Source organism: Gavia stellata, chromosome 10 (genome assembly GCF_030936135.1).
Source record: "Gavia stellata isolate bGavSte3 chromosome 10, bGavSte3.hap2, whole genome shotgun sequence".
Classification (NCBI taxonomy): Eukaryota; Metazoa; Chordata; class Aves; order Gaviiformes; family Gaviidae; genus Gavia; species Gavia stellata.
Window position 1 is genome coordinate 4,646,334 of NC_082603.1, and position 24,705 is coordinate 4,671,038.

The 24,705-nt window shown below is 44.0% G+C and overlaps 1 protein-coding gene across 7 annotated transcripts in view; it reads left to right on the forward strand.

The window, feature by feature from the left end:
* The window catches only part of RABGAP1L (RAB GTPase activating protein 1 like), a 261,343-nt gene that overhangs the window by 213,958 nt on the left and 22,680 nt on the right, over nt 1-24,705 (forward strand). For 2 of the 7 annotated variants that reach the window (XM_059822061.1, XM_059822064.1), the window contains exon 1: nt 6,203-6,313. The exons of the other annotated variants lie outside the window; for them this stretch is intronic. In XM_059822061.1, coding sequence (XP_059678044.1) covers nt 6,203-6,313 — 111 coding nt within the window. Of the gene's footprint in view, nt 1-6,202; nt 6,314-24,705 lie in introns of those variants that run through there. 7 annotated transcript variants of the gene reach the window in all.

Genomic DNA, 24,705 nt, shown 5'->3' on the forward strand with positions numbered 1-24,705 from the left:
TATGCTGTAAGTCAGTTTAGGAATTTCTGCCTTCTCCTTCTGAACGGGTTCTGTAGGGAAGTCTGTGGTGCAAACTAGCGTGGCCCCACTTGGAGTGCATTAGGCTGGAGCAGCCGTTTGCGTGTTGTGGAGCTCACCTGTACCACCCCTTGCCTTTGCAAACAGGAAAAAAAAAGATCTCCTATTTTGCTGAACGAAAAGGATGTGTAAGGAAGAAATAACGCTCAGCTCTGGTTTAAACTTCAGTTGGTTACATTGGGTTCTCTATACAATGTATGCCCTGAATATGCTGTTAAATCTATTTTTTCCAACAGCCAAAGGCTGGTATTTCCAAAATCTCACAGTAAGAGTCAATATTCCTTTTCCTTGGTAGCGATACTGGCTCAGGGATGTCTGGCTCTTTCTTTGTTCCTCTGGCCCGCTGCCTCCGTCACACCGCAGCTCTTTGTGGGGCCATGCCATAAACTGCCTCGGTAGTTTGGACTGGTCGGAGCCCTGGGCTGCCTTCACCTCTGGAAAACCATGAACAAGTAAGCAGTCATCCCAGCTCTAACGCAGACTCTCGGCAGGCAAGAAGGAAGCTCACGAAGCGAGATATTTCTGCCAGCCAGTTGACACCTGAAGGAAGCTTAGCTGAAGAGAGGAAATATCTTCTAGTGCCCTTAGAAAGTGAAAGAGGCAGTATGGAAAAGAAATGCAAAAACGTAAATTAAAAATGTGAATTTAATTAATTAAAAATCAAAAGAGAGTCGTGAGTTAATTTAAAAGGCTGCAACATAATCTGGAAGGGACTGAGCTGAATAATAATGAGTATGTACCTGTAGGCACTGTCACTGGAGGCGTTCAAGGAATGTGTGGACGTGGCACTGTGGGACACGGTTTAGTGGGCATGGTGGGGTTGGGTTGGTGGTTGGACTTGATGATCTGACAGGTCTTCTCCAACCTTTGTGATTCTATGTCATTCTGTGATCCCAGCTACGCTGCTGTTTAGTCTTTTTCAGGTTCCTATGGTTTTTAGGAATCAAAATGGGCGGATTTGTTGTAGGTCGCTTCATGCCCTTGTTTAGCTGTAGTTTCAAGTTAATGTGAAACCTGAAATGAAATGCAAGCTTGACCCAAACCCTTTCAAATTGCAGGCATTAACAACCGTCTCTTTGAGAAACAGAACAAATAGGCAGAACAGAATTAATCGAGAATATACTTTTAAAAATACAGGGAGTGACCTCCAACAGGTTGGGGTTCTGTCGGCTGGCCTGCTTTTCCACCCTTTGTAGTTTTAGAGGCGAGGCTAATAAATAGCTTTACTTCTTGTCATGAGCTTGAAAGATCATCTAGGAATTTTGTGGAAGAAAATCCTTACGCAGCAGTTGTTGGATGGGAGCAGGACTAGCTTTTTGTGTGACACACAGCTGATTTGGGGAGGCTGGGAGAGGGGAATCGGAGTATTTTCTGTTACATTCCTTTTAATCCATAACGAAGCACTGAATACATTTGTAAAGGTTCCTCCTGCTTTTGCAGTGACTCTGCTGTTAGTGCTTTCCCCTAAGACTGAAGGAGACCAGGGCGACAGTAATGCCCTCCTCTATTGTCCATGCTTACAGTAAATAATTCAAGAGGCAGAGCTGGCAACATAAAACGAAGACTCCGAAGTCCCAAGCTTTTCCCTGCGGTGGGCTACGCGTTTCCGTTGCGGGGGAGAGCATGCCAGCATCACCGCTTTGTCGGGAATGCCTCTGCCTCAGCAATTCCAGCCGCGTTGACCTCTGCCAGCCCTGGGAGAGAACCCTTTGCTCTCTCCGGCAGGATGGCTTTGCTGGCTTTCATCTGCAAAAATGAGTTTACGATCTTGGCTGCTCTCAAATCAGGAGACTGCTGCCTAGCTGCAAATTGGGAGGATTTGCCCGTGGAAGTACATATGCTAAAGTGCATCAAGCCCAGATTTTTCCAGACGCTTGGAGGATTATTTTAGGAGAAACGCAGGTGCATACACCCACTTCTTCGGAAAAAAAATAAAATAGGCCATGTTATTTGACAAATAATAAAAATAAGACTTGGAGAAGCAATTGCTGAACTATAGATGAGCCTGAGCCTGGCAACGTCTGGAACGGTATAGGGCATTCCTGTGAGCAATGGCGTAACGTTCAGTGCTCACTTTGAATCCGAAAACACATCTGAAGGCATTTACCTTCCGATGTCTAAAACTGGAGCAGAGGCATGAATAAAATTGCAGCCTTCTCGAAGGCTGCACCAGCGCAACAGTAAATGCTTTCCTCCTTATTTCACTGGGACAACCACGCGTGCGAGGGCCGGGCAGCCGCTCCCTGCCTTTCGCTCCAGCACAGGCGTTTGGCGTGGCCGAGGGTTCGGCACAGCCGGGCGGCTTCCCGAGGGCAGCAGCCACGTCTACGGGGGCTTTCGGTGGCACTGCTGGTGACCGAGTGTGCGGACTGAAGATCTGGGCTACCTGCTGTTCTCCGATGGTCGGCGAGTCCTTTGTGGGTGAGGAGAGAACGTCACTGTGCTTTGGGATCCACAGCGGTTTAACTTGTAACCAAGTGGTTTTCACTCGCTGGTTGTGTTTGAAACCGTTCTTACAGGTCATTACTGGGTAAGGGAATTACGAAGAGAGCGTGATACTACCGTTATTCATTCCCATTTGGGGAAAAAAACCCTGTCAACTTATCTTGAAGACTGCCAAATGCCATTCGAAGTGCTGTGAAAGGAGTTCTACGTTTCCTTATCTGAAGACGGCTGTGATCTTCCCGGATTCATTAATACATGAAAAGCAAAGCGCAGAAAGCGCCTTTATGTTTCAGAACCGTGGTGGCAGGAAGGGAGCGCTTAGCAAGAAGCTGCACATACCTCACATACGTAACGCTTTCCCGTCTATCAGAAGATCCTGTTCCCGTCAGATAGCAGCAAGACATTCCTGGGGGTGGAGTGAGAGTGAATTTATCTTCGGAGCGAGCAGGATTTTGCTTCGCTAAGCTGGCTGGTTTGCTCAATTCAGGAATTTTCCATTCCCCTCTATTATCCACCAGCGTATAAATCCCAAGAACTGTAATTAGGGCTACTTACCTTAATTAGTTAACAGTTTTCTGCAGCTCACCTGTCCTTCTGCTGGCTCTCCTCTGTCATCCTGACTGCTTGGTTGAACCGCTTCTCCAAAAATTCCTGCTTTGGAGGTATGCTTTCAAAACTATGTCGTGGAGGGGACTGCATTCCTGTTCCTTGAGGAAGGCTGCTGCAAGGTAGACGTGGCGTTATACAGAGAAGCGCTATTTGCTTTAAAGAAATACGAAGCTGCACTACATGGGTTTTATTGTCTTTTGATAGATTATTCATCACTTCAGCACTCAGAAAACCTGGCTGAGGGGAAGGCTCCGTATCGAAATGCCGGCAGGAGCGTGCAGGGCGGCCTGAGGAGGTGGTGAAGGGCATCTCTCTGCTCGCCTCTTCCTTTCCAGTTCCTCTGGTGTGAGCATGCTGTGACTATGTCTGGGTGGACATACTTGCTTCAGTCAGTTTAATTAAAAAGATTCAGTTTAACTGGCTTGATACTTCTAATTTTGTGCGCTGATTCAGAGTAGAGCGCAGACTGTTAACACGGATGTAAGACTCCGGGTCGTAGGGATTTGTGGGCAGCTCAGCTCCATTAGCTTGAAATAGCTGCTGAAAAACATCCTTTTAAAAGTGAAGATATGCATTAGCCAACATCGAAAATCAGTTGTTAGTTCTTGCGATTGCTAGTTAGAACATGCCAGAATGACAAACCCTCTGTTAAGAATAGATATGAGAAGAATTATTTGGCCAATAATGCAATAGTAACATGTAGATTTAGTTCTGTCAAATCATCATAACCCTTCTGTTTAAGATAAAAAAAAAAAAAAAGGAATATAGTTTCCGGTCCATAATTCCTTATAAATAGAAATGCCTGTTGGCTAAATCAGGGGAGGGATCCGAGTAGCTGCAGCTGCGGCATGCTTCTGATCATTTGCATTCTCCACCTCCTGCCCTTATTGCGGAATTAAATTGGTCTCTCATTAACATGGGAATGTTTGTTGTTCCACCTCCCGCTCTCTCCCCTGTGTCTACACGACTAGTCCAATGTCATGTCAGTCCCTGTTGGGAGCCTCCGGAGCCGGTGCCAGCGGGGCGGGAGGGGTTGTGGGAAGGGACTTTCTTTACCTCTTACAACAGGTGCCTTTGTCAGCACACCTCGGAGGCAGCCAAGGAGGAGCCGCTCTTAGCCCTACCCTGTTAACTTTTCCTACAAGAAAAAATACCCACCCACAAGGGAATGAAAGTGAAGAGGAAGCGGTCATTTAAAGCCGCTTCAGCAAACCTGAGCAGGATTTAGCATAGCAGGTATGATTTTTGTATAGGCGACACGGAGCGCGATCTCGGGAGCCGGATATCGCTTCAGGATCGGAATCTGAAGTATCTCTGCGGTGGGAATTAGTTGGAAAAAATTTGCAAGCCTTTGAAGAAAAACTAAAAAAAAAATGCACTGTAGGTGCATTTCAAGGAAAAAATACCTTTCTTCCTCTTGCAAGGGTTAAGCATGATCAGAATCTGCTTTAGTCTCAAGGATTTAACCTCAAGTGCTGCATTTTTTGTTTGCCATAAGCCTATTAGAACTCTCTCTGTTTCCTAGCAATAACATGTAATTTCCCCCCCTATTTAAGTGAAAGAGATGTTGGTTTTTAATCCTGTACGCTACAGCTGGTGCTCAATTTTCCTATTCAAATGCAAATAGCACCTGGTGCTATTTAGATACCCATGTGATCTTTGATAAGGATACTCCAGGAGCGCAGGAAAAAGAGAAAAGCAAGGTGCCTCTGACCCTGTTTACTCTGGAAAACGAGAGCGTAACCATATGCTACCAGCAACCTGAACTGGGAATTTCTACCAGATTTGCAGCATCCAGCACATACTCTTTTTGGAGACAAATGCACGCCTGAAATGATTTATGTTTCTTGAGCGGGTATGATTTTTCACCAGGAAGAACAAAAGGCTTCCAGAGAAGATAAAAACGGAGTGGATGAGTCGAAGCAGAAGTGCTGGTTTCTTTAGTTTTACCTTGCCTGAGTTTCTTTTTGGGATATTTTCTTTGTTTCTTCAAACCACTTACTATTTTCTAGATTTTCATTTGTCGTTTTGAGAATATTGATTTGTAATGTTTTTCCAGAATTTTTTCTGTGTGCTGTTTTTTTCTCTGCGTCAGATAGATGTTATGATAAATTAATTGGAAAGTCAGGAGGTATTTGGAAGGAAGCTACTCTGTTTAGGACTCATAGACAAGAAATACCATATCACTTCTTGATTAAAAGCAAACCAGTCCCAGATTCAGGTTAAAAACCTTCTACTGTAGAAAGTTGCAATTGTATAAATCGGTTTTATTTCACGTGTGGAGGTGCGAGCTCATTCAAGGAGGAGCTTACAGCCTTCGTTGCATTTGGCATGGCTGGTTTATGCTGTATTGCAAATGGAAAATGAAGGACCTTTTTGGAGGGTTGTGACGTGATGCCGTCATCTTCCTGCTAAAATCAAAGTATCGACACGGCACAAAATGCAATTCAGATCTGCGTAAAAGCAAAAGTGAGTGTTTTTAAAGATTGTAAGGGAGAGATTTAGAAACTTGTGGAGAATTCCAAGGAATGTTTGAAAGAAATGATCATTGCACTTGCATTGACTTTACAAAGCCAAAAGAAGCAGTTCATTGGAAAGCGAGACTTGCGAACAAGAATATCAGCTTTCGCGGGAGAAAGCTGGATGTGAAGAATAAACAATAGCTACAAAGTTGAAGAAGAACAGAAGTGATTCCAGTCCTGCTGTCAAGCACTGACAGATCTTTTCTTGCTTAATACTAATCTGGTTTGGCTACTGCTTTTTCATCTTCAGCCTAATACTGGAATTAAAACAGGTTCCCTGGCTTTCACCAAACTTCAGCAAATGCCTTTTGCAAGTTGGGTGTTGGGAGTGTGAGCAGGTGTTTTATGTGTGCTTCCCGTGATAACAAAAGGCACCCTCGAGAGGAAAACCCACACGGGAGCCGGTTTGCTGGGTCATATATTCTCTCGTGACACTCCTTCCTCGTTAGCTTCTTCAGGTGGGTGTGAACATCTGACACGGAACTGAGCCAAGGTTCAGCCTTGGATTGTCGACCCGCTCTGGCCGCTAACGGCAGCTTGCCGGCAAAATGATGGAAGAAATCTCCATAATGGTGGCTTACGATGCCCATGTTTTTAGCCAGCTGTACGATGAAGACTTTCTGGCCAATCTGGTGGCCGTCAGCAAACCCAAATCTGTGGTAGGTGTTGCTCTTGCTCCTTTGCCAATATGGCTTAAGGTTATACTCTGTCCGGTAGTTAACTCCTTCTGCTGAAAGCTATTTATTATTTAGTTTCTCTTTTTACTACTTTTTCAGAAATGTGTCGTCATGCATCAACAAAATTAAAATAATTTACTTCAGAAGAGATAAGATTATTAAAATAATATCTTTCTGGGCTACTAAATTTAGAAAAAGGTGTTTTGCTCAGTGGGGTAATAGTTACAATAATGTTTTTGAAATAATATTGAAATAATAATTAAACTGGCAAATGACTGAACTTATCTAACCATGGAATCAGCACTAAATGATGTAAACACTTTCCGTGTCTTGGCATGTCAGTTAAAAGTTCAGGCCAGATGTTCAGTGTACGCCAAGGATCTGGGGTGTGGGTCACCGTCATCACTAAATCTAAGAGAATCTGTCCCTTGCATGGGACTGGTGATTTAACACTTCTATATGTTCTTCTGAAATCAGCATAAATATCTGTAAAAACTTAGTGAAACGACCACTTCCTTTTTTCATAAATAGCTTCTGTCTTTATGTAAATGACATGTACAGTGTGGCCATCTTCCTCCCTCATGGAGATCCCAGCACCTGTAGGGACCTCCATTGAAGGCGCTAGTTTTGACTCTGGACTTTGGTGCCAAAATTCATCTTTGGTCTCAAGTTCTACAGATGAGCCCCTGTGTGAGCCAGTCTGCCTAGAATCAATCAAAAGAAGTCTTGGAAAAATAAAAATGCACATATAGGTGTTGAGCTTAACTTGAAAGCAGGTACAGTTAACATTTCAGTCTAAATACAAATCAGGCTAATTATTTAGCAACCCAATTAAGCATTTGTGTTTGCAGGTTTTGGTCTGTGTATGTGTTTGTATGCAGGTAGTTCACTAAGCTGTGACAAAGGGAGGCGTTCTCAGAAGAGGAAAAATTTGCTTTATTGCTGTCTTGTGTAAAACCTCTCTACACATATTTCCTGCCTGGGTTTTTCTGCCCGTCTGTGCTCAGGAAATCTTGGATGCATGAACCCATCTCCTGCATTTCCCATAGACCTCCAGGGCTAAACCAGAGTTCTGCCTGATCCCTTTTATTATGATGCTTTTTTCTGTCTCTGGCCTCCTCTAGGCTAGAATTGACAAGGCCCATTAGAATAGTTAGCTAATAAACCTGGAAATCCAGTATAGACAAAGCCATGTACTTTAATCTGACCTGCTTGGAGATGGGGCTCCAAGTAGGCTTTAACTTAACCTTTATTTATTATTAGGAGTCGCATACTTTTTCCATGCTGGATATTTTTAAATACGTGGCGTACCTTAATTCATTGTCCCGCCACAACCTTTCCTCTTTTTCTGCCTTAGCTGACCGCTATGGCAGCAGTTGTTACTTTGACTAGAAGCCCAGAGTAGTATCTTTTCTTCAGACAGGTAGCCGTGTTGCGATGCGATTAACGGGAGCCAGGTCCCCACGGAGAAGGTACCTGCCGCGAGCGCTGGGAGAGGCCCTTCTGTTGAGTTTCTCTGAGTGAATGATGACGGTGGGGTTTCCTGCACGCCTCCTGTCCTTGCACGTTCTAGAGCCAGTACTGCCGTTGTTTAAATTAAAACCTTTGTCCTAAGAAAACATTTCATGGATGGCTTACCCTGTAATTTAAGTCTTTGAAAAGTGCTGCTTAAACGGGCTCAGTGATGGCCACTTAAGTTTTGTGTAGCTCCAGAGCGAAAGTAATGGACACTGTGTCATGTATCTCTAGATTCCTCCCGATCAGCTGCGAGTGACTGGAGGAGAGAGTAACCGGTGTCAGGAGCACCACATTACAGCTTCAGCTGATTTTTGCCGCTCTGAAAAGAAGAAATAACATTTTTTTTAAAAATTATTTCTCTGTGAAGTAACTACTTCTCTCCTAGTAAACAGCAATACTTACGTGGAACAACCGTGGGAGGGGAAAGTATCATTATTACTATTATTTATAAGATCTGAATGATTGACTTTAGTATGTGTTCTTATCAACTCTTTTTTTTTCCTGAATCAAAGAGTATTAACATGATTCAGTACATTAGGGACTAGTAAATAAGTTAAGAACTGTGGTTTTTGCAGGGTTTGCATAGGAAATACTTAACTACTCTTTCAAATGGTTTTGAAGTATGTTAACTAAGCAAATGATGGTGCAAACAACCTGAGGAGGTTTAAGATGAAGCTGGACAGGATTGTGATAGGATTAGACGGTGTGTGGGAGCCTGCACTACTAAGGGATGGGACCTGATGACTCCGAAAGTTTCTTTCAGTTCTCTGCTGCTATGTTTAATCGTGGGACAAGCTGTCGATGGCGGTAAGTTGGGGCAAATCCTATTGACGCTGTGCTGGTCATTTTACCAGATTGCACAAAGGTATGTACTGTACATAAAGTAATGTTCCGCCGAAAGAATTTGCAGGTTTTTGTTTATTCTGAGAGTTCAGGTTACTAGCACAGGTATTTTTGCAATCTGGGATTCATCTGTTTGTTTGCAAAAGCCAGGTTTCATTTGTTTTTAAGGGAGGTTCTAGTACGCTGCTCTGTTTGCAGAGAAAAGGTAAAAAAAATGTTCTTTAAAGGCTTTCATCCTGTTCCACAGTTCGGGTGCCAGGATGGCTTTGTTGTAGTTCCAGAAATCTCGCAACGAGTAACTCATTATAGTTCGTTTGGATTGTGCAATAGGTCAGGGCGCACAGGAGCCTCTCCGGCACAGAGGAGAGAGCCACTTGTTACGACGTGAAGTGGCAAAGGGTTAAGACCGAAACCAAATACCGGGCCCAGATGATGTGGGTTGCTTATGCTTAAGGCCAGCCCTCCGTAACCTTCTGACATGTCCAGTGCCACGTACGTAACGAACTTTGTGAGGGAATCAGAATTGGCTGCCGTTTCCCAGGTCCCATCAATTCTGGTCATATTTTTCAATGGAAAATGTGAATTTTTCAGTGGAAAGCGTAGCAGTGGTTTTGTAGCATTGCTTTGGTGCACATAAATACCAGACAATTAAACAGGATGTAGATGATCTGAGATAAGGTTTTGGTAAACATGCTCCAAAGCAACACTGTATGATAGCAATCCTCCAACATCTATTCTAATAAAATTAGTCATATTGCAGTGTGACCATGACACATGGTTGTTTTGCTGTGTGGTCTTGCTTTCAAGATTTCAAGTTATTCTGAAACTACTTCACACAGACATGTGAAGCAGCCTATGAAAGCGGGCTGGTATGTAGTTTGTGCAAGAATTAAGTAGCTTTAGTCTAAGGAATTTCAATTCTCAACTTATCTGCAGGAAACCTGGACCCAAGGGGTTATAAAAATGGTATACTAAGTGGTATAATCCTCTTAACCCAGAGTTGAAGGACATTCTTCTGGAAAGCTTCATTGTATTTTCATTTGCCTGCCTGCCTTGTTGTGTTTAGCTCTCTGTTCAGGGGAATTATCGGCCATGTCATAGAAGTAATTCGTGGTTACGTGCCAGCAGACGCTGCCATAATGATTTCTAGGCTCTCAGTTTCCCATCAAAGCCAAACTGAGGAGGTTCAGGGCGGATCGGTGAACTGCAAAGCGGGTGAAAACCTGAGTGGCCTGGCAGGAGCACAGGGCGTAGGGGTGAGTGGGTTGGCGTCTAACTGGCAGCTGCCTAAACATTGGTTTTGGGGGCCGATACTGTTCAACATCTTCAGGATGCGCCCTGCTTTTCAGATGGCAAAAAACTTGGTTTTCAGGTCATAAAAACTCGAGGGCGAGTGGTGGACACGCGGGAAGGCAGGTCTGCCGTTCAGGGGAACCGCAGCAGGGGCGGGATGAGAGGAACCTCCTGAGGTTCAGCAAAGGCAAATGCAAAACCCTGGCTTCCTCCCTGGATAGGAATAACTCCATCGCCTGTGCAGGCTGGGGACCAAATGTCTGGCTAGCGTCAATGCAAAGAGTGAGAGTTGGGGTGGATGACAACGTGAGTGCCCCAGCAGCGGCGAAGGCCAGCGGTTTATGAGAAGGCGTTACCAAGAGCACAGCCGGTATGTCAAGTGCAATGGTTATTCCCTTCCAGCCAGCAGTTGTGAGGCTGCATCTCACACGCTGAATCCAGTTTTGAGCCCCCATGGAGAAAAGGGATATTCACAACCTAGACCGAGTCCAACGGAGGGCCACTGGGAAGGCAGGGGGGCAGCCGCGGGAGGGAAGGATGAGAGGGTAGGGGCAGCTTAACCTGAAGAAGAGAAGGCTCAGGAGGGATCTAATTGCAGTCTCCTGCCACCTAAAAGAAGGTCCTAGAGAGGATGGAACCGAACTCTTCTCAGAGGCATGCAGTGACAAGACAAGAAGAAATGGTCATGATTTGCAGCAAAGCAAATTCTGGTTCAGCGCAAGGGAAAGCAATCAGTTCTGCCCAGGGAGGCCCTGGCATCTCCGTCCTTGGAGACTTTCATGAGCAGCATGCTCTGACTTTGAAGCTCTCCCTGCCCGAGCAGGAGGTTGGTCTATATGCCCACTGGAGAGCCCTTCCAATCTAATTTTTTCTATGAGTCTCTAATTCTGCCTCATGTGGAGTCTTGCAGTGGGGAGGAGCTGGCAGCATTTGGGCTTTTGAAGACCATCTTTCCCTGGGTGGCATTACCACTGGTGTGCTGCTGCTACTGCCAAAGGACGAATAAGGGAGTTTGGGTGGTCGCTGTTAGGAGAATTGGCTCTTTATGGCAGATGTAATCCTCATCTGCACCCTTCCCTTCCCAACAGAAGGAGGGATCCTGCTCTCAGGATTTCTCTAGGAGCTGTCTCACCTCTGCCCCTTCCTCTTCTGTGGGGCAGGAGCAGCCAGATTCTGCCCTGATCCTCTCCCCTTGTCTTTGGAGCAGTAAAAATTTTCTTGTATGTGCGTATAACAAATAAAATAACGGATTTTATTTGTTAAACAGGTGATCCAGAAAAACAAAAGCTCTAGTAGTTCTTGTCTTTCCCTTCCCTTGATTGTCCAAGTCCCGTCTTTTGTGATTTCAGGACCCAGACACTCTTTAACTGTTTCGATGATAACGATTTTGTGTGTGCCGCTCACACCTGTCATCCTTCCAGTTTCATGAGCTTCTCTGCAATTTCTTTTACCAGTACAAATCTTGAGTCTCCCAAAAAATCACATGAGCCGTGTTTATTTGGAATAGTAAAAATAACATGAAATATCACCTGAATTTTTGTTTATGGTTATTCTATGGTTTTATTCTGCTTTAAGGAGTCAGCCCTACAACATTCTCTTCTTCCCCTGAAATTCATCGAGATTTGGATCAGTAAAGGAAACTGCTCATATAAAGCTAATTAAATGGATCGTTGTATCAGGCTGTAGTTTGCTTAGTAACTCATATTCCAGATTTGACAGTGTAATGCATATGAATATTAGTTTAGTTGCAATTTTTTCTCATTAAGACTTGGTCAACACCTTTGGGTGTTAAAGCTAAACACATTAGAAGAAAATATCTTCCTTCCTTGGATTTCCTGTGTTTTAAAGTCGTGAAGTTCCAGCATATTTAGGAAAACTGGCAGAGCTTTTGCAGCGACAGTGTGAACCCCCACTACGTCCGCTGTCGTATACAGATCCTTGTAGGCCGGAGAGGAGGTCGTTTCCCCGCAGCGGGTAAGCTCCTAGTCCCTCCTGCTACTGAAAACAGGGTTGATTATGGAGCAGACGCTTGCCTAATAAAACTCGCAGAGTGCTTGTTTAACGTACACAAATCTAGCCCTGCATGTGGAACTTGTAAACGGTGAAGCAGCGTGTTTTGTATGACGGTAATGTGTAGCTGGCATATAATTTTGACTCTTGTACATGCTTATTTGACCTTCATCACTCATTTGTTATGAAATACGAAAATGAATAATTGGTACTAAAATGCCTTGGGCTATTTATTTTTATATCACAGTATAATATTTTTATATTTTTATATTGTTTTATATTTTTATATTGTTTTCTGCTGTCCTAAACCTTCAATGTGCAGCCCTTTTTTGCTGCTGTATGTTATTAACGCGGAGTAGAAACTGTCAAAGGTGAAGCCACAGCCTTTGGTATCGGCGCAGGAGAGAGTCGCGGCATTTGGCAGGCGGGAGGGCATAGGGATCAACTCCCCACTGCATGAGAAGCCGTCAGCTGCTGCTGGGTTGCACCCAACCCTGCTCTTTGGTATCGCATCAGTGCCCGTGGGTCTAATGGTTTCTGTTAAAGGCTCTCTGGTGCAATCTGTGTCTGACAGTGTCATTGTGTAGCCCGTGTTTGGCGTCGAGGTTCAGTTGCGTGGAAATGAGAGAGGTGGTTCATCCTGCCCGCTGATTCACAGAGGTTAAGGCTAGGCAGGTCTTCCTCTTCCAATTATCGAAGCTTCATCTCTTTCGTCCAACTTCATTCCAATAGTATTTTTTGAAAATTAAAAACTCTATTAAATGCTCTTCTGGAAAAGCGTCCAGCTCTCATTTGAGTGTAACAGGAGGTGGGAAAGGTATCGTTTTCCATGGTAATCTGTTAATCTCTCATTGTTCAAAATATGTTTCTAACTTCTCATTTAGACTCATTCTGGTTTCAGCTTCCTATCTTGGATCTGGCCTGCATTTTTGTGCCAGAGTACAGCATTCTGTACCATCACGTTTTTTATCCCTGTGAAGGTACTTACATGCTGTGACCAACTCAGCCGTCTGTGCTCTCTTGTGCAAACTGAGGAGCTTGGGCTCTTCAGCCTCCTGCTGCGAGGCATTCACACCCCGCACAAAACAGTTCAGTGGATCAGCTCGGCAGCCTCTTCTCCTTTTTTTTCTTCCCAACTTCATCTCCCAGGACTAGCATTCCAGTATTGGTCTCAGTGATGATCCAAGGTTAAAACCTCCCTAGTCATCTTGCTTTTTCCCATCCCGTGCATCCCGGGGCTCCCATTAGCCTTTCCGCCGCAGCCCGACTCTGACGGCAGAGTTACCTTTCTCTCGCCGCAAAGGTGGTCTGTTATTTCCCACTCTTCTCTCTCCACCAGTTTGTTCCCAGTCCCACGCCGCAATGTATGGCCTTCTGAGTGGTGCCGATGCAGCTGCTTGTGGGGCTGTGTTATGAATGGTACTGCTAGAATTCAAAATTAAAAAGAATATAAATCAGCATATTTTTGAAGGGTTATTTTGGTCAGCCTGCCATCGAGCAGTGAGGCGGGAGGGAGAGGGCTGTGGAGGAAGAGCTGGCCGGCTGCTTTCGCAGCATGTGCCTCCCATTCCCCCATCCCCTGTTCTTCCCAGAGAGCAGAAAAGTTTCCAAGCTTTTGGAGATGTCCAAATGGTGCTTTCTTGGGTCTTCCCCCACCTCTTAATGGAATTCAACCCCAGCTTGAGGTCTGCTGCTCCATGGTGTAGTTAAGCCCTGCATACGTTTGGTCTGGAGTTGGCGCAGTGGTGTGGCTATTTCCAGGAATTCAAATCTATGCGTGCGATTTTCTGGTCATTCTTCTTGTTCTTTACTGCTCTTTCTATCTGTGCGTCATCTGCAAGTTTTATTAACGGGACTGTATTTTTCACTTCCAGGCCACTGATGTAATGTTTGATAGCGCTGGATCTTTTACGAGTCCCAGAAGACACCCTTTAGGATGTCATTAACCCAGAATGACAGATGTCATTGAATAATGATTCCCTTTGTCGATGGCTTTTTGACCCATTTCCTAAGCTTTTTAATTCATGCTTTATGGCTATCGGATACTCTTCTGGGGGTTTTGTTGGGGGGTTTTTGGTAAAAAATAAATCTATCATGTGGTAGTGAATCCAGTGCTAGAGAAGACTGTTATAACTGTAAGGTTACTTTTATCAATCAAACCTGTAGATCAAGAATACAATGGGATCTACACTGTATAAAATCACGTTGGTGTGGAACCAGTTACATTCCTACTCTAGTGACCAGCGGGAGGGATCCTTATCAGCTCTGGAGAGCGTGTGTGTGGGTTTCTGGATTTCAGCTAACCAACAAAGTCATCCGGATGGTTTGATTTGTGGTTCTTAAATATTGGTAATACAGTGATTTCTTTTAGTCTAAGTGAATCTCTACTGTGTTCAAGGATTTACTAAAAATGAGCATCAGTGGACCAGAGATCTCATCTGCTCGTTCTGTCAGTACTTCTGCTCTGCATAAAAACCTGCGCCCTGGTTTCCAACAGAGCAGAGCTGTTTTCTGGACAATTCTCACTCGTCTGAATCATAATTATTTTCAAGCTCGAATTATTATTGCATCTGAACAGCGCTTAGGAATCCTCTTGTTTTCAGTATGCTCTAGAATCAAGTCCAGCCTAATGAAACTCAAGAAAGAATTTAAACTTTTTTCTTCTGCATTTAGTTTTAGTTATTGTTTTATTTGTCCCTAATTAATTACCTATATTATTTTCTGTTTATTTTCTCTTTTCTTCATGTTTGAAAGCGTTTCTTCTTGCTGCCCTTTTATTGCCATTGCATCAAGAAGGAATTATTTAAGCAATGTCTCAAATAGACATTTTATAAATAAGAACAGAATCTTTGTGATTAAACATTCAAAAGCAGGACATTTTGGTATTTTGGAGCTTCCTCATTTTCTTCTTCAAAAGAATTCTAGGAAAACTGACACAAGTTTTTCTGGGTACTTGAGAAACTCTGTTTCTGTTGTTGTTACAAGCCCAGCTGGGAGAAGGAATTTGAAATAAGTTTCTAGACATTATTGGTTCATTGGGTCTTTAGTTTTAATGACCTTGAAAGTGTTGGGTATCAGCACAAACCTTTGCAACTAAAGAAGAGCAGGTGATGAGTTACTTTGCAAGGCCATGTTTCAACATTTAAATGAAGAAATGGTTAAATTAGAATAAAGCAGCATTTAACTTATTTCTCTCACCAGAGGTGAGGTAGGTCAGGTGAGGTTGACACAGCCACTTCAAATCTGTTAGATACAGTAGTCCTCATGTTAAGATGAGAAAGTGAAGTGGGTCAAAAGAAAGATTTGAAGCTCCTGAATTCTAAGCCTTCAGCTTTCCTACCTCACTTGTCTTTTCTTGTAGATTGCTGTTACATGTAATACATTACACCTCAGTGAAGCTATATTCGAACCCAAAAGCGTTGTGTGTAATCATAGCAAATGCAAAGTGCATGTATTTATCGGTGTTCTGTCAGTGTCTCCATGACCAGTATGTTCATCGACTTTGAAAGGAGTGCTAAAACTAGATGAAAAGGCAGTTAATCTCTTTATAGAAGCCTAATTTCTTCATTACTAGGAGATGGAGTAGAAAAGTTTGTGCAGGTGAATGTTAGTTAAAAATACTCTGCCTTCATTGTCTACAACAATTTTCACTCTTTTTGAACCCAGTTCTCAGAAGAATTTGGCATAAATTCACTGCCGAGGTTGGAAACTGTATTTCAGTGGGTTTTATCTTGTTCAGTTTGTGCTTGCATGCACCATTCCATATGGGCGTTTTTTCTTTACTGCTGCCTTCTTGCTGTGTCACCATGAACTTACCAAAAAAAAAAAAAATAATTGACTGGAATGCTGGTTACGCTGGCCACTGATGTTTTAAAGATGTAGGATTGTCTTTTGTGCTAAGAAAAATCCAGATGGTTTGATTTCAGAGTATTGCGTTAGCGATGTCTAGACGAAGCTCACTGTGTGTACAAAGCGTTGTAGTTTTGCTACAAGGTAGAGTCACCAAAGTCATCCCAAGTTAAGATACCATGGCATTTGTTTGTCCTTTACCTTGGTGATCGCAGAAGCTAAGTGTGTAGGGAACAACAAGCACATAGAGATTGTCCAGGCTCAGGTTGAACTTCCATAGCAGGTCAGCGAACACTGAATTCTGTTACCCCAAAACTGAGGGTCTCCTTTCCATGGCAAGAGGAACGGGGCAGAGAGCTCACAAAGAAAATTGGGTTTGCTTCTTCTTTGTGGCTGTTGGTACCGGAGGGTGAAAATAGGGGGAGCTAGGTGTTGCTGCTGATACTAACTGGCTTCCTTTTCCGCAAAAAGTGAGTGTTTTCCCTTTGTAGGAGTCTGTTGTAGGGCTCTCCTTCCAGCGACAGGAGCAGCTTGGCTTTCCAGCTGAAGCTGGCAGCATGGCCACATTTCGTCTTCCGCCTCCAGCCCCTCCTGCAAACTTCTTGCTTTTGTCGGTGCTTAAGATGCTCTGGGGATTTTCCCGGCTAGATGATAAAGTCGGTGGTCTCGAGTTCATTGGTAATGGATAAGCCTGATGGGGTCTCGGCTATACATCACGGGTGAGCGCAGGTCTGTGCCCAGGTGAAGTGGCAGACTCAGCCGGTGGTGCCAGGGGCGGTGGTGGAACCAGAGCTGGGGCAGTGAACCAGCAGAAGGTTTAAAAAACCCAAAAAGCAGCCTTGTGTGTGCAGGTTTGCGGATCGGTACGCCTGCTTTGTATCTCGTGGGGCTGACGTGCGGCGCTGCTGAGCGTTCCCGTCCCCAGGGATGCTCTCCGGCAGCCGCTTACGCTACGTTAATGCCTGACCAGTGCTTTTAAACTCTCCTGGCCCGCCCTTCCTCCAGTTACCTGCCAGCTCCATGCCCAGGCGTTTCGGAGGTACCACAGGGGCTGAAAGGTGCAAATATGGCAAAACCCAAAGCCTCGTTAGAGGCACTGAGGAAACCTCCTCGGCAGACGAAGGATTGGAGAGGTAGCAGAGCAGGGCAGGCGTTAGCTATTGCAGTAAAATCCTTCGGTGAGTGTTTCTGATACCTTGGAAGTTGGACACTCTCCCACCTGTATTTTCAAAATGCTGATTATTTAATGTGCGCTTTTACAGATTTTTCTTTTTTTTTTTTTAATTTTTGGGTTTTAGCAGTTGTGTTTATGGAGCTGGGCAAGCAGAAGAAAGGCAAGGCTTTTGAGAAGATGGGATAAAAGTTGTGTTAGTTGCTGAAGTATAGATAAAAGTATTTGATGTAACAGAAGGGATTGTGGAGCCCTGGATGTAAGTAGATAATGGTTCGGCTTTAATATAGAAAAGGTGTGTATTTTCTGCTAGTGGAGTAATGCACTAAAAAGTAATTGCTGTTACTAACTTTTGGTTTTGAAATATTTATAAAAGTTTTGAAAGGTGTTTTAGCATCAAGGACCTCACCGCACATCAGAGAAGCCTGACGGTCATTTTAAAGGTGCAAATTTAAAGAGTGACAGCGTTACAGTTTTCTTGATCCTGTGACACAGAATTGATCTAAAATAATATTAACGCATAGAACGTGTGTTCAAAGAATACTGCGAGGTTCTTTACTGATGAATGTAGCTTACCTGCGCACACAGTTTAGAGTTGCGATCTACCACCCATCCTCCATCTCAGGAAGCAGAATTTTTTTTAATGTCACTCTCGTGCTGGGCACGGAGTGTGACGGGAGACAAGACGTGGCCTGATAACTCAGTGAGTCAGGATTTAGTCTGCCAGACAGCTGTTTCAGCAGTCCCGGGGCAGGTTTCAGAAGATGTGTTCAGCCGGGGGTTTCTTAGCTGAAAGCTGTTGGCTCTGTGGACCCTTAGATTCAACGTTGACAGGTTGACCAGTACGTTGAACCCGGTTACTGACCAGTTGCTAGCCTTGTGTCGGCAATTTTCCGTAAGCGTGATTGTGAGATCGGTCTGTGTTAGTTTCAGGAGAGACACGGTTGGAAAGCGAAGCCTAACCCAGCATAGCTAGGAGAGGTTGTTTCTTTGCTAAATGACGCAAGAAAATCACTGGGGACTTTGTCCTGAATTCCCGATTCTGTCATCACGGGGATGGTGGTGAAGACTGCACTTGTCTTCTCGCTCGCCCTTCTCTTCCGTTGCTATGACCTGCCAAGAAATACAACCAAAGCTCTGAAGTTGTTGTGGGTATCGGGTAGATCTAAATCAAAATGAATGATGCGCCTCTAAACGGGGGAGAGCTGAGGGTCAGATTTTCCATAGTCACCGAGGGTACGTATAAAACCTTCAGCGCCACGTGCTGTATATACCAATAGATGTACGTGCGTAAGACACACAAAATCGCCTGGAACTGTTCTGTTTTGAGGTGCCAACCAATGAATATGTTCTGTGCTGGAAAAACTGCCGCTGTTGATAGTAACTGTGTTATCCAGAGCGGGGCCTTGTCCCAGATGGCTGATCAGAGCCTCGGTTCCCCCGTCACCTGATCCTGATCTGTGGCCTTGGGATAGATAGGTGGTTTCACTTAGCCGATACAGTAATTGTAGCAGAGATCTCATTGTTCAGGCATTCTTTACATTACATCGGATAATAAAAATGACCCGTACACAGGTATTTTCCATCTGGAATGTTTCAAATATTTGTATCCTTAACCCCAGTATTCCTGTTGACCAGAGCCAATTTAAATGCAAAAGGGGTGCTGGCTGACAAAGTGGATATAGCCGTTTCCTTTCACGGTGTGCATCTCCATGCTAAAGCCCTTATCTGTACGCGAGAGGAAGCATTTTTTTATCTGGGTGAGCTGCTAGACATCAGCTGCAAGTATATAAAATAATCAGCCATTTTCAAGCACTGCTTTTAAGCCACTCAGGGTGTCTCTTTTTTCCTAAACCAAAAGAAAGTTGAAGTGGCTAATAAGCCCTCCATATCTCAAAGTGAAAATGAATTTTTGAATGCTGAAAACCAATTTGGGGATCCGAAGAGGAGTGTTCCGAAGAGTCTCTGCCACAAGGCTTTCCTTGAGCCTTTTTGTGTTGGTTTTTTTACGGCAGGTTCCCCGGCGGTCAATACATGTGCCTCTCAAGCACAGGCACTGTGGTGAGCGCTAAAATACATGCCGGTGTTCAGAGCTACAGTTCAGGGAATCTGAATTTCTCCTTCTCTTTCCCTGTGTTGCCGCTGGATTGCCATACAGCGAGGCTTCCCGAATCTCTCTCGGTCTCAGCGTACGCCTTTAACTTAGTTCACTGTATTGCTAACTGAGCCTAACTAAGCAGATCTTTACGCAGCAGAGCTATGGAAGAATAATAATGTGTTATGCCAGGTTCAGCAGGTTTAGATGAATGGAAATACATTCTAGAGATTAAAATCTGACAAAAGGATCTGGGGTTGGAAATGATCCAGCGTCACTGACTGGGGCCACTGCCATTTTGAATCACAGTAAATTGTGCAGGGACTCTGTAAATTCTGCAACCTGCTTTTCCCCTCCTTTTATAAATTCCTGTGGGTGTCTCAGTTGCAATTGAAGTATTTTGATAATGAACTGAGGTGGAAGAATTAAATAAAAATTCACAGCAAAGCTGGTTTCCTTTGCCTCCAGCCAGCTTTCAAATTGGATTTGTGTTATCCTGAAGACTCTCTTCAGGAGGTCTTACACCTACAGAGCTGGCAACGAGGTGACTTGCTGAAGGAAGAAAACTCTCCCCCTGCGAGGAAGGGATACTTAGGTGTGCTGGTGTGCAGCAAGCTGCTTTGCCGATACAAAAAGAGTATTTCTGTAAGTTCTCCTTTTGTCCAGAAGCGAGGTGGGGAGAGATGCTGTTCTGCAGCAGGCGTTCAGCCAGGCACGCTTTAAGCAGACGATCTCTCCAGCACGACGTACGTTTCCAAGGAATTTCAGGGAACGTCTCCTTCCTGCCGGCGGAGATGATAAAATAGCATCTGACATTCAGGGCTTTTATTGTGCTGCGTGCAACAAACACCCGAGCTCGAGCGGAGTAACAGCACCGTGGACCCACCTTCACCCACCGCGATGAGCGGTGGCGTATCGGCCCCGGCGCCGCAGGCTTTGTGCTGCGAGCTTGCCCAAAGCCAGGCTGCGACGAGGATGATGCTAGAATCAGATGACGTGTGAGAGGCTGCTTCACAAAAATTTTTTGATCACGTTGCCCCAAAACCAGGGGTTAGACGATGTTTAATGAGATTTGTGGTGTGTTTCAGAGTTGGGGGATGTCTGGGTCCTGAATGCGATGCTGTAGCTAGGTGAAACACTGATGAGGACTCTTCCACTTGATTTCAAACCTGCGGTGAAACAGCTTGTTATCAGCGAGCCTTTCACTGCACGGTGATAAAAGGAGAAAGGGGAATTCTTCAAGCTGTGTTCCAGATTGCGATTTTTCTTTAGGTAGAAGCTGATTTTAATCCCTACGTTTTTTCTGCAAATGAACACTGCAGATTTTCTTCTCTGCAGACTACCCAGCGCAAATAGAGTTTTGTGAGAAATTATGATTTGCCCTTTATCCTCTCAGATTTCACGCTTGTGGCTAATACCTCATTGGAGATACAGTTGTTCAGGTTGTATTGTAGAATATCTAAGCACGACATCCCACTCACCCCCTTTAAAGTCTAATCCAAGAGGCGAGTCTGTTGTGTCAACATGTTACTGTGGGTTTTGTTCTTTCTTTTCTGTCACTGCATCCTCCCAAAAGAAAAACAAATGGCTTACCTACTTCTGAGTCTTATTCCCAGTGACAGACAGTGCAGGATCCTTCTTCGCGCATTTGGCAACCGCGTTTTAAGAAAAGGACGATACAGTTACGCATAGCAATGACTGCACAGACCAGGAGAGCACTGGGTTAGTTTCTTCGTATGTTTTTGTTATGTTAAAGCCTTAATTTGGCCTAATAAAGTGTTTAAATAGAGCTATATTATCCTTCCTTAAACCTGATCTAGTCGTCTTTTAAATATGAAGTACTAACTGGAACAAATTGATACAACATCTTTGAGCGTGAACTAAGACGATGCGCGTGATCTGAAATTTGCTGTTACTAATCTGCTGTCTGAGCTTCTGTTTAAAGCCTACGGTCTTCATATGACACACTTCGGAGAACCAAGTGTCTTTTTGAATTTAACTTGCTTTTAATATTGTTTTATATCGTAACGTGAAGAAAGTTAAGGACGCAGAAGCGTAACTCGGATCTCCTCGAGAGGGGCACGCGTAGCAGTGCTTTGCGAGAGCCTCTTGCAGCTGGTACTCCAGGCTGCCTGCGTGGGCTGAGCCAGGTCTGAGGGAGCTCAGGTTGGTCCCGCCGCCTCTGAGCCGGGCTCCCAGGCGTGACGTGTGCTTGGAAATGGTCCCGCTTTGCAGCAGTGGGAAGAGTCTGGGCTTATCACCACCCGGTTGTGTGCGGTGGATGGATGAAAGGGAAGCCAGGCTGCAGCCAGTGCCTGTGGTTGCCATCAGTGCTCGCCCAAAGCGAGCTCGGGGTCTCCCACATCAGTCAGCACACAGTGTAACCCTCTCTTTGGAGGGATGCACGTCCCCCGCCTCAACCTTGAAGTACCAAGCAAATCCATCGCCGGTGCAACAGAAAATTAAGTCAGCTGCTTCAAAGAATGAGAAAGGAAAGCATTGCACATTTTGTTAATTGGATTTTTTTTTTTTTTCCTTCCACACTGAGGTGAAAACTAGAGAGGAAAAATATTATATAATATTATAAATATAAATATTATAAAATATTATAATTATTAAGAGCACTGAGATCACAGAGTATTGGCTATATTGTTAGTGTGATGGGACAATATATTTTTGGAGTGTTTATGCAGTGCTGGATAGAGAAAAGAAGCGGGACTCTGGGAAAGAGACACTGCTCAGTCTGGCATTGTGGCGGTGCTGGAAATTAGAAATGGGGTAATAGGATTTTTCTGTCTGGATCAGCCTCTGGCTGCTTCAATACGTTCAGGAAATCACTTTACATCTCTGCTTCCATTTCCTTGGCTGTCAAATGAACATAATGATAACTACCTCCTCTGAGTGCTCGTGCTTCATTAGAGCAATAAAACATTTTGGAGGAAGGAGTCATAGCTGTGTGATTTATTAATCCAGCAAGGTCAGGCTGAACTGTCTGTAAACAGCTAAAGAAATTGCAGACTGAGGGCAAGGTCTGCTGGAGCTGAGTGGATGCCGATGCTCGGCACGCTGCCCGTGCCCAGGATTGCCAGAGAAGGTGAAGCAGCTCTTTCCAGCCCTGTCTGAACAGAGGGGCAACTAAAAACCAAAGTATTTTCGTTTCTCACCTGCCACGTGTCACCTCACTGCGGTGAGTCCTTCGAGCGCTCAATGCAGTAGTCGGTTGGGTTTTTTTCAGAAGGAGGTTTTGCTTGTTCGGTTCCTCTGCGTGGATGTTTTATTAAGACGCTCTGCATGGCTTTTTCTGTACGTACGACTAGTTGTGACATGATTTTATGTTTGAACACAATAAAATAAAACGAGTCAAGGAGATAAGATACTGAGATAAACAGATGAGCAACGTTTATAAACCATAAGAGTCTCCTAAATTTGATAACCATCAGTTCTAGCCAATATACCCCATGGTGCTAAAGAAAGAAGAAATCAATATTGCAGAAGCTTTTACAGAAAATTTATGAGCACACTTTGTTCAGGAGCAGTCCATGAAGATTGAAGCATAGCTAGCACTATGCACTTACTGGGGAAAGGGCTTACAGAGAAGTCCCTTGTTGAATTCACAGGCAGTTTCAGGGAATTAAATTGGGGAATATGGAAATGGGCTTTTAAATATTTTTTTTCTTTTATTAGTGTATACCTAGAAGAAGAAGGTGCTGTAATAAATGATCGAACTCCTTTGAGTACCATGGTGGAATAGACAATAACAGTGGAGCCTAGTCCCTGCCAAAGTTATTAAGCATACCTGCTCAAGTTTGCATTTTATGGGATAAGTGGATTAGTATGGACTGGTTTTCTAATAGGTATTTCCCCCACCCACCCCCAAACCCTTAAAATAGACTTTCACTGTATTTAGGTACTCCTTCCCAATTATGAAATAAATACTAACACGCCTAAGTCAGGATAGTCTTTCAGCAAGCACGGAAGCCGTTTTCTGTGTCACCATGTGATGCTTACACCCTGCTGCTTCCACCTTTCATGATTTGATCCCCGTTTCACGCGTTATTTACTGTTAACTTTGCTAAGAAATTGCAGAGGACCCACGCGTGGTCCTACTCACAGCTATGACTTAACATTTAAGACAGTAAAGGAGAACATATAGGGAAGAACGGTTGGTGAGAAGAGTTACCGTGCATTAAGAAATGGTTGTGAATTGTCAGTGAGGGGCAACAGGGACTGTGAAGACAGTGGAGAGTGGAGTTAAACGAAGCAGCTGGCTCTTGTTCTCCCCTGCTCATCACACGGTTGTTGATGGAATACGTTCAGGTTAGTTTCTGGGGTAGTCGAGGCAGATGATTAAGCGCCAGATAGACTCCATGCAAGTTAATTTCTGCCTTAGCTCAATACAAGGTGAAACCAGAGAAATAAGGCTGCTCCTGTCCCAGGTCTGGGCTCTTCACCCGGTGTGCAAAAAGCCAATCGCTACGCACAGAGCCGAGACATCCAGTTTATTACCAATCTGCGCAGATAGGGGTGTGGGCATTTAACACAGCCAGCACACCTCCTTGTCTTAATCACACAGCTTATATCACACAGTTCATTAGCATAGTCTGTAACGATTAGTTGTAAAAATTGCTAACTCTTAACTTAAAACAGCATAAAACATTTGCGTGAGCTCTAACTCATTTACATATCATATACATAAAAGTGGGCTAGGATTTTTCTAGTCTAATTAGCTACGTTCGCCTCAGGATACTATTTTGTCTCTCTTTTATTTTCCTAGAGTTTGTCCTTGTGTTAATCCTTACTGTTGACGAGCGGAGACAGTTTTTATCTTTAATAAGTGTAATACCAGGTCTTCTTTCCATTCTTTCCACTTACTTTTCGATGTCGTGTCCCTGGATTTCTATAACAATTCCCCCCTTTGACACTTATGCATATGTTTTTACAATTCCCATAAGTCTCAACCTTCCTCGTTTTCCCTTTCTTTCTGTTCTGTCTTTTCTATAAAGGGGTTAATTTCTTTTTGCACCATCATAATGTTATTTGAGGGCTTTTTCTTAAGAGATGACTTCAGCCAATCACGACGCAAAGGTAAGCATTGTGTCATGCAGCAGCTAATCATAATGATAAATATTAGGAGGAGGCCGGCTACAAACAGTTGTTTTAACCATCCAAAATTGGGCAACCACAAAATTAACCAAGAAAAATCAAAGCCCTCTCTCTCTTTGGTATTTTCTGCTAATTCTTTCAATTGTTAAATCTTTCCTTCTGTAACCTGAGAATCGTCAGTTAAATTGAAACATCATATTCCTTTAAATTCTTCACATCCGTGGTTACCTCTTGAAAGCAGATAGTCGATAGCTGCTCGATTTTCCTCTCTCATTTGTGTCATCTCTTCTCCCTAAGGCAGCAAGCGCCTGGGAAGTAAAGTTAATATTTTTGACTGATTCACAAGCTAATCTCTTTATAGTATGATAGTTCATAGCTACCCCAACTCCAGGTGTGAGGATCGCAGCTGCCGTGATTTCACTAGGGCTCCGTAATGTCAGCTGAGAGTTACAATCCGGAGGCAGAGTGGAGACTTGTCTTTTCTGTCTAATG